The sequence below is a fragment of the Heloderma suspectum genome, chromosome 3 (genome assembly GCF_057233095.1).
Source record: "Heloderma suspectum isolate Gila_16-S chromosome 3, 16-S_ref, whole genome shotgun sequence".
NCBI lineage: Eukaryota > Metazoa > Chordata > Lepidosauria > Squamata > Helodermatidae > Heloderma > Heloderma suspectum.
This window is the reverse complement of record NC_139460.1, coordinates 243,254,404-243,269,564: the sequence shown is the minus strand read 5'-3', so window position 1 is coordinate 243,269,564 and position 15,161 is coordinate 243,254,404. Positions and strand designations below refer to the sequence as shown.

Sequence of the window (15,161 nt, the reverse complement as noted above, 5' to 3'; positions counted from 1 at the left end):
GAGTTCAAGTTTCTGCTTATTTCGTTAAAGAATATATGACTTCCCATGCTGGATTTTGGGACTTCTGTGTTATTAAGTTTATGTATTTCAGACCTTGTAGGAAGCTGCACTTCTCTATGAAAACAATGACAAGCTCTCCACTTGTCATTAAAGCCTAAAACTGGGTTCTTGATTATCTTGGCATTGTGAGAGCCCCAGCAGTAGCACTCCCCCACTATGCTACTGGTTAAAGGGAGGAGCCAGCACTGGCTGCCTTATGCTCCAGCAGCATCAGTACAACTTTCTAGGGTAAATACTTGTGTGCAGTGGAGCCATAATAGCATGGTCTCTTCCTCTATAGTCCTTGGCTTCTCATCTTACCTGGGGTTGCAGGAAGGGGCGATGCTGATGCAATTGCCACACTGCTGAAGTAACATAAGAGTCCAGTCCAATAAAGGTATTATAACATAAGTGGATAACTAATGTTATATAACTTACAACATAAGTTCACACATGGATGTGTGAACTGATTGTAGGTTAAGATCCAGTAGTTCATGCCAGAAGCAGATCTTCACTTTATAAACAACAATAAGCAACTTCATGTGGAGTGGGTGTTGCTGATCTGTATGTCCTGTTCTTTTCTTTACATCCTGCGCGTATTAAAAATGACATGATTTCCTTCTACCAAAACCGTTGATAAAACATTTCCTAATGTGAACTAGATTGTAGTCTTTCCTATTCTGCTCTTCTAGAAGGATAAAAACATAAGTTGTGATTTTTCAAACCTTTTAGGAAAAGCAAAATATTTCATCTTATAAATTAGTATGTGCATTCCTGAGGCTTTTGGAAACTTGGCTTTTGGGAGGTGGGAGAGATTGCAAATGAAGATTACATTACAGTTTGGGAATAATTTATATTTTCATCCAGAATATATTGAGTCAATACCATTGTGTGTTCTCAATATCGTAAAGTATGACTCTCCTACCTGCTGTGGTGCTCCCTGAATCCAGGCCCTGTTGGAATTGTTGCACCGTTGTTGTTTTTATTAAGAGATAAGGACTAAGGACAGTCCAAAATAGCTGCATCGGGAAAATACATCTATGACTGTTCCACACTGAAATGTCTTGTATGGAGGTACAGAGAGAGAGAGCTGTGAGGAGGGGAATTGGGATGGAGCCTAGGGCATCTTTGGGCTATAGGGGAGACACTCCCCCAAGGGTCGTGGGTTGCCCACATGTGCTTTAATCTGTGCTTTTGGAATTGATACCAGAATACCTGTAAACAAGGAAAAGCCTTGATCTCCAAGACAATATGATATAGTGAACAAGAAAGCAACAGGCCTGAATAAGCTGTCTTACTCAAGGAAAAAATGTTTAAAATGGTGAGTACTACTAATGATTTCTCTGTATAGGCTTACCTTTATTTTAATAAACATGCTATATCCTTGGTTGCAGATGATACTACTGATGTTGGTGAAGAAGACAGCTTCCTAGGCCAGAGTTCTGCAAATCCTAATCCTCCACCAACTTTCAGTTATTTCTCCCAAGTTCCCAGCAGCAGTGATCCCTTTGGAAACATTGGGCAGCCACCGTTAGGAGTGACATCCCCACCACAAGCTGGAACATCTGTTTTCTCTAAGCCACCAATTTCTCTTCCAGTTTTGCCTGGATCACAAGATGGGACAAATGCTTTCTCACCACCTCTTTCCAAATCACAGTCTTTTAATACACCACCAACTTCACTACAAGGAATTAGTACTTATCAAACACCCCAGCAGAGTGGTCCTCCAACAACTGGGTTTTCAGCTCCACCTCATGGCACATCACAGCAAGGCTACAACCCATATCGTCATACTACTTTAAGCAGTAGAGCTAATCCTTACATCACTCCACCTCAGCTCCAACAGACACAGACACCTACCCAGAGTGTCCATCCTCCACCCTCTGTACCACCTATGCAGATGTATCCAACTCCTCCAGGGCCACTGCCACTGGTATGAAAATTGTCTTTTCACTTCTTGCAATGACTGTAAAAACTTCAAAGGCTGTGCAGTGTATTGCTTCTCTATTGACACTGGTTGTATTTATTTTTTTCATCTTCCAGCATCTCCATTGGTTCAAAACAGCAATTTCCTATTTTCAGAACATGGCCAATAGGAGAAGCTGGGCCATGTGACTTAATTGGCAATTCAAAGAGTAGAATAAATGGTCTGGAGAAAGTTACTGGGGCAAATATGTCTGCTCCTAAATTAAGGAAATATGCATTTGTGACCTTGATTCCTGCATGGCTCTCATTCCTGCCAGAAATTGTTGGACTGCAATGGTGAAGGATTATGGGGGTTGCAGTCCAACAACATCAGGAGGGCCACAAGTTGCCCAGGCTTGTTCTTGATGTTATGGAATATTTTGTAAGCGAATCAAATAACAGACAATTGACAATATTTGACTAGTTAATTGATTACTGTCCCAATCCAAAGATGCTTACAAAATGTCGAGACTCGTTCTTGCATTTATCTTGATAAACTTGAAAGGTACATTGAATGGCGTCTTGATGCTAGCAGCTCCCAACTTGAATCAAGCTTGGATGTAATTAGTGAACAAGCATACCGAATTAAGTTAACTCAGAACTATATTGCTGAATCTGACCAGAGGCCACTCCCAGAAGTTACTTGAAGAAATGAATGAGAATAATGATCAAGATTACAGTAATCCAGAGGGCAATGGATTTTGTGTGTGTGATAGTCTGGAATTAAAAATAGAGTCATATTTTGAGCAAGGAACTATATATATATTTAAACTGGTTTTATTTTCACTTTTCATCACCACAGTCAGCACTGTCACCTCAGGCTTCTACGTCAGCAGGTGCACTGGTGAAGGCACCTCCCATCTTGTTACATAACCAGTATGAGCCAGTTCAGCCCCACTGGTTTTACTGCAAGGAGGTGGAAAGCAAGGAGCTTTGGATGCCATTCAGTGTCCTAGATTCCACAACTCTAGAGGAAGTTTATAATTCTGGTAAGATTGCAGAATACTTCTGTATCTTTCCTTAGTGTGATGGCCTTTTGGCTTTGCATGTAGAGAGAGAAAACATCTTGAGATTCACAACAAGAGGGCACATCCTGCTTAAAGTTGGACATATTTGCATATTCTTGTTCAGATATTTATTCAGTGGGAATGTGGCACTGGCAGATCCCACATTCAGAGATGAACAAGACTTCTGCTTACAAATTCCATGCTGTGCTTTCGTTTTTACAGCCATTCTTTATCTCATTCTTCCTGACACCTCTCTGTGGGGAGGCAGCAAGGCACAGCTTGTGAGCCAGGGGACTATAGAAAGGACGGAGCATTTTCCCCACACCCCATATACTTCTAAGAAAGTTGGTTTGGCTGTATAGGAAGATCCATTAGAAATTAATGCATAATATATTATATAGTACGTTTCTGGTTGTCATAATATAGAACACTTGTATTAACTTTTTAGCACAATAATTAATGAAGGAATAGATAGTGAGTGAGGAGAGTTAGATGAAATGGGTAGAGATGTGAAGGCCTGGAAAAAAACCATAAAAAGTCAGGAAAAAACAGGGTTTTTCCTCTTTTTTTTTCCTGAGGACCGTTTTTGTTTTTTTCAAAAAGTGGAAAAATTAAACAGCTTTGGATTATGAAATACTTTCTTTTAGAATTTAAGACAAAGTATTTATATATTGTTACCCATCCTTTACTCCCTCCAAAATGATTTCTAAAAACTGTGTAATATGAACAGTTTTATAGAAAGACTGGAGATGTAAAATGTCTGGAAATAAAGAAGCTATGGGGGAAAATATTTCTAACATCCTCTCTAAGATTCCCAGCATAGTTAGTTCTTTCATTCCTTATTAAAATTATTGATCTAAAGTATATTTTACTGATAGACATTTATGCTCAGTTTCTAAACACGTGAGTAGAGTCACCATTGTGCTTTCTTGACAGTAAATGTGTATTCTTGGCAGCTTGAGTTTTGTTCTATAGAGTCCTGTGTTTCTGGTGCTGTAGCAATCATTTAATGTAGTTCTAATCTATTCAGACAATCCCAAATTTACTGAGTTTACTTTTTGGAGGGAGCAATCCTATCAAGATCGATGGTTGCCTCTGACCCCAGGGGTGACCGCCTATCCAGTGCAGGGCGGGAGGAGTGGCGAGGAGCTGATCTTGCTCCCCCAGCCCTACTTCCCGGCTAGACAGCAGAATTTGGCTGTCTAGCTGCGGGACGTCAGAGCATGGGAAGTGGCGGCCAGATGACATAGGATGTGCTGTACCGGATTTCCAACTTCCCTGCCCCAGCCCGCCCCTGGGAATGCGCTGTTTTCATCATTCTGCGCTGGTCTTATGAGCGTGGGGCTGATCCACGCTGCCTATGAGGTGGTGTGGGAGGGGTGGGGATCGGTTCCTGGGAGCCGACCTATCCTATGGCTGTCTAGCTGCTGACTAGCGGCCATAGGATTGTGCCCTAAAAGTTTTAAAATATGATAATTTTATGAGCAAATGAAGCCATATATAAAATAACTTTAGGAACGGGAAGGCTGCTTTATGTTCCTAAAGCAGCCCTCCCTAACCTTGTGCCTTCCAGATGTTTTGGACTACAGTGCCCAGCATTCCTGACCATGTTGCCTGAGGCTGATGGGAACTGAAGTCCAAAATCTGGAGAGCATGAGGTTGGGGAATGGTATCTTAAAGCAACGAAGTGACTTTAGATCTGCAAAGAACGCTACAAAAACAAAGTATTGCTTATTTTTCAGTTTTTCCAAAATTTCCAATTTTTCTGGGGGAAAAAATGGAAAAAACCTGGTTTTTTTCAATGGTCTCATAATTTCTGGAAATTTTACATCTCTAGAAATGGGTGGTGGTTATTGAGCAGGGTACATTTTAGTTAGAATGTAGTGTTACAACATAAGCACTGAATATTGATCTGATTTTTTATATAATCCTTTTGTGTTTTGAATACTTTCCTATGCAATGTTGCAAAGAGCAAATAAGCCCACGAACCACTTGCTTTTCCTAGTTTTCATGTTATTTCTCCTGTTTCTTCTTCCTTCTGTTTGGTATCTATTACACTTTCCTGTCCTGTTCATTTCCCAGTCCTTGTGGTGCTTTCCTACAGACTGCACTCTTTAGAGTAGCCAATTGAAATTGATTGGAATTCGTGTCTTAAAATGCTAATATATTTCATGTATTGTCTGCATTCTGACCACCACCAGTGAACAAAGTGGAACAATTGGGGAAAGAAACATGCAATAGTAAGTCCAGAAATCTTTCCAAAATGCCCCATTTACCAGTAGCATCTTTGGCTGAACTTCAAAATTTCACTGTTCTATATAAAACTTAAAGAGAAGAAAAAGAGAAAACATCCCACTTACTTCTAATATGCCTAGGTTAATCAACTGGAAGAGGAAGAGACATGTTGTAAAGGTAATCAAACAACTATATTTATACTTCTAGTGCAACCCGATCCAGAGAATGTGGTGTTGAGTACTGATGGAGGACGTTATGATATTTACCTGTATGACCGAATAAGGAAAGCTGTATATTGGGAAGAAGAGCAATCTGAAGTGAGACGATGTACTTGGTTTTATAAGGGAGATAAAGATAGCAGGTTTATTCCTTACACAGAGGATTTCAGTGAAAAGCTAGAGGTGAGTGTTCTTAAATTGGCAGAATAATAAATAACTTGTTGTGATAGCTCATTGAAAATTTGGACTTTAATGGTGCAACCCTCTTGGGTTGCTACCTGCTAGACAAAAGCCTCCGATCTCAGAGCCTTCTGAGCAGCCCTGGCCCAAACCATGTTGCCGCCTCAAGCGAGGTGGCACCGCTGCCCCGGTGCTGGCGGTGGCAGTGCTACCGCAGCCCCGCCCTGCTTTTTCTGGGCGGCTGGCAGTGGCTCCCTCCCTCCCTGCTTGCTGGCTGGCTGGTTACTCCCACCTCCTGCCCCAGCTGGGAGTTGGCCGAAATACTGCGAGAGATCCCGACTGCTCCTGCAGCAGTTCAGACCTTCTTGCGATGTCCCTGCTGCTCTTGCCAGAGTTTAGGACGGCTCATGATATTTCACCTGACTCTCCCAGGAGCCCCATGGCTGGGGCAGAAGGTTGGAGTGGCTGGCTGGTGGGCCAGCAAGCAGGGAGGGAGGAGAAAGAGCTGCCACCACCACCTCTGCTGTTGCCGGGCAGGCAGGCGCAAACTGTTGGTTGGTCAGCCTGGCCAGCAAAGCAGGGAGGGAGGCGGCAGTGGTGGTGGTGCAGCCGGGCAGGTGGTGGACCCTTTTTTGGGGGGAGCAGTGCAGTTTGCCACTCTTCCCATTCCATGGTGCCTGATGTGCCTGCATCAGGTTGCCTTATTATAGGGCTGGCCCTGCTTCTGATTATCCTGTGCCCTGTTGGGCTGCTGCCAGCAGGGCAGGGAAGAACGACAGAGGCGGCTTTGCATCTCGGTCCTCTATGTAATTTTTTCCCACTAAGGCCTCTGAGCCGATCTACTGGAGTCATGCTGGCAGGGGCGGGCCAAGTTGGAGAGGCCACAGGATACAGCGTATCCTGGCCTCTCCTCCTCCCTCACTGCCCACCAGCATGCCTCTTTTTTCCTCTCCGTTTTCATCTATTGTGAACTGCCCAGAGAGCTTCGGCTATTGAGCGGTATAGAAATGAAATCAATCAATCTAAGGTCGTGACACTGACCTCAGAAGAGGAGCTGCCTCAGAGTTTTCTGAGGTGGCTGGGAGAGGGGGCGGGGGTTAAGATCCATAGCTCTGCTACGGTCTCAGAGGTGAAAATCCCTAATATCCTATGGTACCTCAGACAATGTCTAGGGGCCATAGGATTGTGACCTAAAAGAGCCAGCGTGGTGTAGTGGTGAGAGTGTTGCTCTGGGTGTCGGGAGATACGGGTTCTAGTCCCCACTCTGCCATAGAAGCTCACTGGGTGAGTTTGGGCCAGTCACAGACTCTCAGCCCAACCTAACTCACAGGGTTGTTGTGAGGATAAAATGGAGGGGAGGAGGAGGATAATGTAAGCCGCCTTGGGTTCCTTGCAAGAGGAAAAAAGGCAGAATATAAATGCAATAAATAAATAAATAAATAAATAAATTTATGAGAAAATAAAGATGCAAGATACTCCACCATGGGCTGAATATTGTGACACAACCTGGTAACAAACCACCATATGTAAGGGTGACAAACGTTACTGCTTTCAGCATTGCACAGTGACCAAAATGAATTCTTTCTGTTTCTGAAATGCTCGTTCTGTGAAGATCAGTGATGTGTGCTTCATATATACAGCCCTGATTATTGTTCATATTTACAATAAACATATAAGAGGCTAGGGTATTCTGCACTACCCCATTTGCCATTAGTCCTAAATAGAACTTCATTTTGTTGATGCCTGCTGTGGCCCAGAGATCCAGCAGCTGAGTGGTAATTAAAACATCTGAGATCTCGGGGTAAACTCTTATATACCTTTGCCCCTCCCTGGTAATTCTTGTCATTTTAAAAATTGTATTTTAAATAGTAAGCCACCTCTAGAAATTTGTTCGGTAGTCAAATTTCACTGGAGTCAGAAAATAATCCAAATACATAGAAACACATATGGTACATAAAATACCTAAGGTTTGATACTGTGGAATTATCAATAAATGAAACTTGTATAAGATTCTTAAAACATTGTCCTTTAACATGCCATCTTGATGCTTAAGAAAGTTTGATTTCCATCACTGGTCTTCCTTTGCAGGGAGAATATAAGAAAGCTGTTACCACAAATCAGTGGCATCGACGACTGGAATTTCCAGGTGGAGAAACGATTGTCATGCATAATCCTAAGGTAATGAGAATTCCCATTGCAAAATATTATATGTTTGGATACAGACATATTTAAAAGTCAGCTTTGTTCATAAACATACCTTTCCTTGATTAGATCCTAAAAATGGCTTTACTAATGGTCCTTCTACATAGGAAGTAAGAGAGGTTAATCCAATGATTTATACATCCTCTGTACTCCACATGCAATTCTTCATTTTAAAGACTAGCTGCTTCACTGGAGTTTGTTTTTAGTGAAAAGGAAAGTTTTGTTAAATACAGTGCTTTTCATTTAAAAGTCCATCAGTTACTTTCAGATTTTAGTACTGATGTTAACTCCAGTGAATGACTGCATTTTGCCAATAGTGCCGTTTCAGATTTAAGCTGCATAATTGAATGTTGCTGTCACAATTCATTAGCTCAAGCTTTGAAGGGTCTTCTGGATCAGTTACATTACAGTTGTCAAAATTGTATTTTCCAAGTCAGTGCAGGGCAGTCCTATTGATGCTGACTTCCATCTAAGCACGATTGTGTTTTGTGGTGCTTGGTCCAGGTAAATGTGCGTAGGATTGCAACCTTAATTGCATTCCCCTAAATCCATCTTGGATTATAACATTAAATGTGTATAAATGTGGTGTGTTGTCTGTGTTGATTTTTCAGGTTATAGTTCAGTTCCATGCTTCTGCAATACCAGATGAATGGGGTACCACACAAGATGGTCAGACCAGACCAAGAGTGGTGAAACGTGGGATTGATGATGATCATGAAGAAATTCCAGATGGTAAGTGAACCAGGATTTGGGACAATGGACTTACATCCCAGCCCCTTTCTTTTGTTAATATGCCTTCATAGGCCATGAGATAGAGTACAGCCGTACCTCTTTCATTCCCTAACATATATGTTTCTTTTCTTGTTGGGTTGAAAAATGGTTCTGGGGAGGAGGGGCCTAATGCAATAGTTCTTCTTTGTGGTGTCTGCCCATCACACATATAGGCTCTGTGCCTGTGCGGAGCTTTGTTCAGGAACTTTCTGTGGCTGAGGCATTTTCGGCGGGAACCCTCCCCCACTCTCTGCTTTTCACACTGGTGGATGGTGTTTCTGTGTTTTCACACCCAACAGCCAAATAATTTCTTTGTGGAGTGTGTAATCTTGCTCCTCCAGTTCATCATGTAGTACTGGGTTGGAGCTTATCTTTTGTTCTCCAGGCCTTCACTGCCAAACCATTTAAGCTGCTCACTGCAGTGGACTTATGCTGGCTGTCCTGGAAAGCAACATTCCTAGCAGTGATAACATCTGCTAGACAGTCTAGTGAATTGTGTGCCGTGAGGGCAGACCCACCCTACATGACCTTCCAGCATGACAAAAAAGTACTCTGTCCTGATGTAGCCGCTTTGCCCAAGGTGGTCTCTGAATTCCATCTTAATTGGGACATAGTGCTGCCTGCCTTCTTCTCTGCCTCTTCTACAGTATTCAAATCTACTCTTCGTCTGTTGGATGTTAGGCATGTATTCGCCTTTTACAGGCGAGGACCGAAGCTTTTTGTCAATAACTGTGCTTGTTTTTATGCTTTGGGGGCAAGCGGTGATGATTGCTGGTGTCAGGACAGAGACTCTTATTGTGGGTGGTCCATGCCATGAAGGATCTTACACTTCCAGAGCTGATCAGAGCAGATTCCACCCAATCTCCCAGGCCATTTCGGTGGCATTCAGTAGAGGTGTCTCCATCCTGGAACTGTGTAAAGTGACTACATGGCCAAAACCCTCTATGTTCGTTACCCATTTCCCATCAGGCCCGAGCTGAATGTGCTTTTGGGCAAGCAGTGCTTTTGGATGTTTTGCAATAGGACACCAACCCTACCTCTGGTAAATCAGCTTGTTACTTGCCCGTATGTGTGATGCACAGAGGCTATGAAGAAGAAAGGCAAGTTGTTTACCTGTAACTGAAGTTCTTCAAGTTGTCATCTGTGCATTCACACAACCACACAACCCACCCTCTGCCTCCACTTTGGTGTCATTGTCAATTTTGATGTTGGTACCTTCATTTCTCTCAGTTCTGAGGTTGCATTTGCAGTCTCAAGGAACTGAGGGGATAGGCAGGAACCTTCTAGGGACATGCACACTGGGACGGGGGGGTGGGGGGAATTCTGCTGAAAATTCCTCAGCTACAGAAGGTTCCTGAATGAGGCTCCATGCAGGCAGAGAGACCATATTTGTGAATGCACAGATGACCACACAAAGAACTTCAGTTACAGGTAAGCAGCCTGTCTTTCCCCCCTCTTTCCAGGGGCACCCTACCAGGGGCACCCTACCATGTATTTTATGTCTGTCAGTCTATCTCAAATGTATAAGCTGCTTTTCTGACACAGGGCCCTCAAAGCAGCATACAAAAAAACAATAAACTTTCAGAAAAATAAAAAAGACACACATGCCTTTAGACGTATGATATAATCTGATGGCAATAAATATTTTTGAAAAGGTGTGTCACTTTCCTAAACCATTTCTGTTCTGAATTTATTTGATATTGCTATTTTTTCTCTCAAATTTATAGGTGAGGTATCTCAAATTGATCATTTGGTATTCATGGTCCATGGGATTGGCCCAGTCTGTGATCTACGATTCAGGAGCATTGTTGAATGCGGTATGTTTTTAAACCTGTGTGTGCGTGTTGAGAGACAGAGAGAGAGAGAGAGAGAGAACTTTATTATTAACTTCTACAATTGATATTTATTGCTTGTGTCCTTACTTACTACTCTCAAAGCTTTATATATAGCTAAGACACATAATTGCTGATAGTTCTGTTCCCTAGTGGCATATTGTCATGTGTACATAAGCCTTTAGGTAAGCCTGCACATTAGATGTCATGTGGAGACAGCTTTAAATCACTCCAGCAGGTGGTGCATTCAAAATGATCATTTTTAAACTGAATTAAAAATCTACGTAGGTGAGAGAGGAAAGGAATGGGTGAACTGTTCTTGGAAAATAATGAATCCTATATTGATTGAAAAGCTGTCAGTGAGGGAAAGTGGAATTAATACTGTTGATGAAATTACTTTGTACATAGAAGCCATGCTGACTGCCCCAATAGTCAGGAAGAGAGGAGAGAAGGATGGTCAAGGTGAACTACTGTTGAAGCCTTTTCCCAGTGAACGACTAATGTTTTGGATGGGAAGTCATCAAAATATGATTGAATAAATGCAAAACATCAATCCTGTCTAGTTAATGGCTTAAAGGTTTTTGTGGTATTTTTGCAAATCCATATTTTTGGGTACATTTTATGGATTGGAAAATACTGGTTAAATTGATCTGACTTTGGAAATGTGAAATACTGTTGGAAAATGTACTTGAATGCACATAATGGCTATAAACTTGTTTGGTTAATATTAACCTCTGCTACTCCTGCTTTTCTCCTCTTTTAAAAGTTGATGATTTTCGGACCGTTTCTCTGAAGCTGTTGCAGACACATTTCAGGAAGTCAGTAGAAGAGCTTAAAGTGAGCAGGGTTGAGTTCCTGCCAGTTCATTGGCATACTGCTTTGCACGGAGATGCAACAGGGGTGGATAGGTAGGTTTATTATACAAAACTTACATACCAAAACGCTATTCTCATCTAAGCCAGTTCTGATATGTTTTAGCAGGGCCGATTTGTTAGTTGATAACTGGTGACTGTCCCAGAGATGAGCAGCTGAAAGTGTAAATGTGCTGCGATGCCAGTAATTAGCCTTTTTTTGGTTAATTATGTTGCTAACTTTTCTTGTTTCATTAAAGTAAAAGAAAGCATTGAATCTGCTTTAGCCAATGCTGTTAAAAGTAAATCAATTGCTTTAAGAGTTATTGGCTATGTTCAGATGTCATGCTAAACCATGGTCCATCATGATGGGAATAGGCTTCAGCAGCTCATGTGATCCTGCAAATACTTGTATTTGCCTCCCTAAAGAAGACAGGTTTTACATTGCTGCTAGACCAGCTGGGTACTTCTGAGCAATTCACTGTCTTTTGGCCTCAGTTCTTCATTGGTAAAATGCAGATAATAATTACCTACCTAAAGCTGTGTTGAGGCTGAATTTGATAAAATTGGTAAAGCAGCCTTCTTTAGCGCTTGTTTACTATATTCATACATAACTGAAATTGTGGATAGTTCATGTACAGTGAGGAAGCGATACTGATGTTGGGAATGCTTCATAACATGAAATCTACATGAACTGTTACATCTCTAACCTTTGATTTTGTGGGGCAAGGATTGAGTGGAACAGATCTGTGTATGTATGATTCTATGCAAGTAGACCCTATTTATGTACATATTCAGCTGGTTCATGCATAATGGCAAATTGTGGGTTGATTAACACATGATTTGCCATGCTTGGCAAAGAGAGAGTGGGTGTGCTGCTGCAGTGCATCAGCCACTTCCGCTTTAATCAACCTTCTGCGATCGACTGGGTTGCAGGTTGTTGAGTGTGACATGCAGACCCAGAGTGCTGGGCTGTTTAGGGGCTAAATAACGCAGTGGTTAACCCATGGTTTGTTGGGTTAACCACTGAGTTGTTTAGCCCATAAACAACCCAGAACTCTGGGTCTGCATGTCACACTCAGCTATCTACAATCTGGCCAATCGTAGGTTGTTGATTAAAAGGGAAGGTGAGAAGTGCATGGGAGGCAGTGCGCTCACTCACTCTCACTTGTACATGGCAAATTGTGGATTAATTAATCCACGATTTGACATTGCGTGCAAACCGGGTTATAATGGCTAATGAACAGACATGAGATGGGCTTCTCGAAGTGAGTCTTGGAGTCAGTTGGTATCATCCGGCAGTTATTTAAACAAATAGGCAGTTGCAGAGGGTGTGAGGAAAACAATGAAATATTGCACTTGGTTGAGGTTGCTTTGAAATCTTGAAAGGTGGTCTGTGAAAACATCCTTGCAATCCCTAATTGCTATTGGGATCCTCCTGTTCTATCAAAGGTTATTAAAAAGTACTCTGCTTCTAATCTATTGATTTTCTGTTCCTAGGAATATTAAAAAAATAACTTTACCAACCATAGGACGTCTGCGTCACTTCACCAATGAGACTCTACTTGATATTCTGTTTTACAATAGCCCCACCTACTGCCAAACAATTGTGGATAAAGTAGGATTGGAGATGAATCGTCTGTATACACTTTTCATGAGCAGAAACCCTGACTTTAAAGGAGGAATCTCTGTTGCAGGTCATAGTTTAGGTAATTCTATAATTTTAAAACAAAAGAAAAAAATTAGTTCTTTCAACTGAAATTTAATTTTTAATTACACAACTGTTGACAGATGTAGTCTAAATGACTTGATTTCTGAGTCATTGGGCACACCACTGCTGTAACTTGATTTTAATGCAGGGAACATCTCTGGGCATTCAGAAATTGTAAATATGTTTCCTTTTTGTCAGGCAAATGGGAGGTTGAGAAAGCCTATCCAAGAGGTCAGCATATAAATCCCTGTTTAAAGCTGGATAATCAGAGGTCCTGGAAGGTCATCTTGTAACAATTTCTTTTGTCTCTCCAGGTTCTTTAGTATTATTTGACATATTGTCCAACCAAAAAGATTGGACTTCCACAGCCAATTCTGTGACTCCAGTGGCTGCCAATGGTATTGTGAAGGATGTGGCTGAATATGACCAGCAGGTATTTGTGCTAATAAGCATTTAAAAAACCCACAACTTGTGTGATTGTTCAAACACGTTAAATAGTTATTATAGTCTTCAAAAGCCTTGTCAGACTGCATTGTCCTCGTACTTTACAGAAAGAGTGACAAAGCATTTGACATTGGGAAGCTGAATTGCCCCTCCCAAGGCCCTTCATGGGCTGGCTGACATCAGTGGGCATGGCCACAGCCAGTGATGTCCTCATTCTGCTGATTTTGCTTTTTTCCATGCTGAGAGGAGTTCTGTGCCTCTCTCAGCAAGGAGAGAGGGACACCTGGTGCTGGGAGAGGCAGCATTGGGTCAAGGCCTGGGCTTTGTGCGGCACATTCCTTGTCCCTATGGGGGTGGTGTTCGTAAGAACATAAAAGCCATGCTGGCTCAGACCAAGGGCCAATCTAGTCCAGTGTTCTGTTCACACAGTGGCCAATCAGCTGTCGACCAAGAAACCACAAGCAGGACACAAGTGCAACATATAAACCTAATGTACCAGATTGCTGGAAGTTCCTCCCCACCTCAACATTTTCATTTATCTCCTTAACTTTTGAAAAACAGAATCCTCTCATGAGCATCAGAACTTCCATCAAAGGCTAATGAGGTGGACATTCTCTGCATCCTATAGTGTTCTGTATCACTGTAGGGCTCCCTGCAATGCCATCTCTCAGGTGCAAGGGCTATCTTCTATCTTCTCTCATGGCCCAAGAGGTATTCCCATTTCTTTCAGGTCATTAGCTGTACACCAGCTTTAAAAAACAAAACCTGGGGGCTTCTGCATGCTTCTGCACGCAAAGCATGTGCTGTTTGGCATCTCTTTGATGCATGGTGTATTGATGTTAGTGCCAAAGTTCATACTCGCACTACTACATTTGACTTTTGAGCTATCCGCAAAATAGGATGATTTATAGTCCACTGATAGTTCAGTTAAGTTGACCTGGATATACTTTGACTTCCATATATTGTTAGGAATTAGCTTACATCCTAATGTGTATTTTCTTTCTTTCAAGGTGACAGTGGATTCTAATTCAGCTAGTTCCTTGCTTTCTCTTTCAAGTGATGATCGTGATGTGGAGGATGATATTCCAACCTTGGAAAGAACTCTGGAAATGCTTAGCTTATCTGAATACACCAGCACATTTGAGAAGGAGAAGATTGACACAGAATCTCTGGTACAGCAAACACATTAAATTAGCATGGAGAGATAGCAAGTTAATATGGTTGATTGATTTGGGGCATCTAGGGTTGAGATGGAAGTACCTAATGGTTTAGGTGTACCTCCCCTCAGCCCCAATATATGAACATAAGACTATATTGTGATAGGAGAAGTTCAGATCACACACATGTTCATTCTGAAAGTACAGATGAGAGGATTATTTATTTATTGTTAACATTTATGTAATACCTTATCTGCCAAAAAGCCACCAAGGCAGTGCACAACAATTTAAAACAATAAAAACTTTCAACAATAAAACAAGAACATTAAAAACAGTAAAAACGTGAAATCATTAACAACTACACATTTTAAAAGACTAAATTGAAAAGTTGCATCTCTACACCCTTTCTAAAGGCCAAGAGAGTAGGAGCCAATTGTAGCTCTTCAGGGAGTGCGTTCCATAATTTGGGGGCAACACAGGCTCGCACCTAGAACTCCATGTGAGGGAGATCCTGATTGGGCCAGGACCCCCCCCCCTTTTGTGTTGAGA

At 41.9% G+C, this 15,161-nt stretch overlaps 1 protein-coding gene across 13 annotated transcripts in view; it reads left to right on the top strand.

The window, feature by feature from the left end:
• Positions 1-15,161, top strand: part of SEC23IP (SEC23 interacting protein) — a 41,140-nt gene that overhangs the window by 1,710 nt on the left and 24,269 nt on the right. For 12 of the 13 annotated variants that reach the window (XR_014789459.1, XM_084846058.1, XM_084846057.1 and 9 more), the window contains exons 2-11: positions 1,434-1,972; positions 2,807-2,993; positions 5,454-5,647; positions 7,733-7,822; positions 8,458-8,578; positions 10,345-10,434; positions 11,216-11,357; positions 12,801-13,009; positions 13,326-13,444; positions 14,466-14,627. Coding sequence is in view for 12 of the 13 variants with exons in the window: in XM_084846058.1 (XP_084702184.1) it covers positions 1,434-1,972; positions 2,807-2,993; positions 5,454-5,647; positions 7,733-7,822; positions 8,458-8,578; positions 10,345-10,434; positions 11,216-11,357; positions 12,801-13,009; positions 13,326-13,444; positions 14,466-14,627 (1,853 nt within the window). In the remaining variant the exon portion in view is untranslated. Of the gene's footprint in view, positions 1-1,249; positions 1,361-1,433; positions 1,973-2,806; positions 2,994-5,453; positions 5,648-7,732; positions 7,823-8,457; positions 8,579-10,344; positions 10,435-11,215; positions 11,358-12,800; positions 13,010-13,325; positions 13,445-14,465; positions 14,628-15,161 lie in introns of all 13 variants that reach the window. The other variant, XM_084846064.1, reaches the window with a different exon arrangement.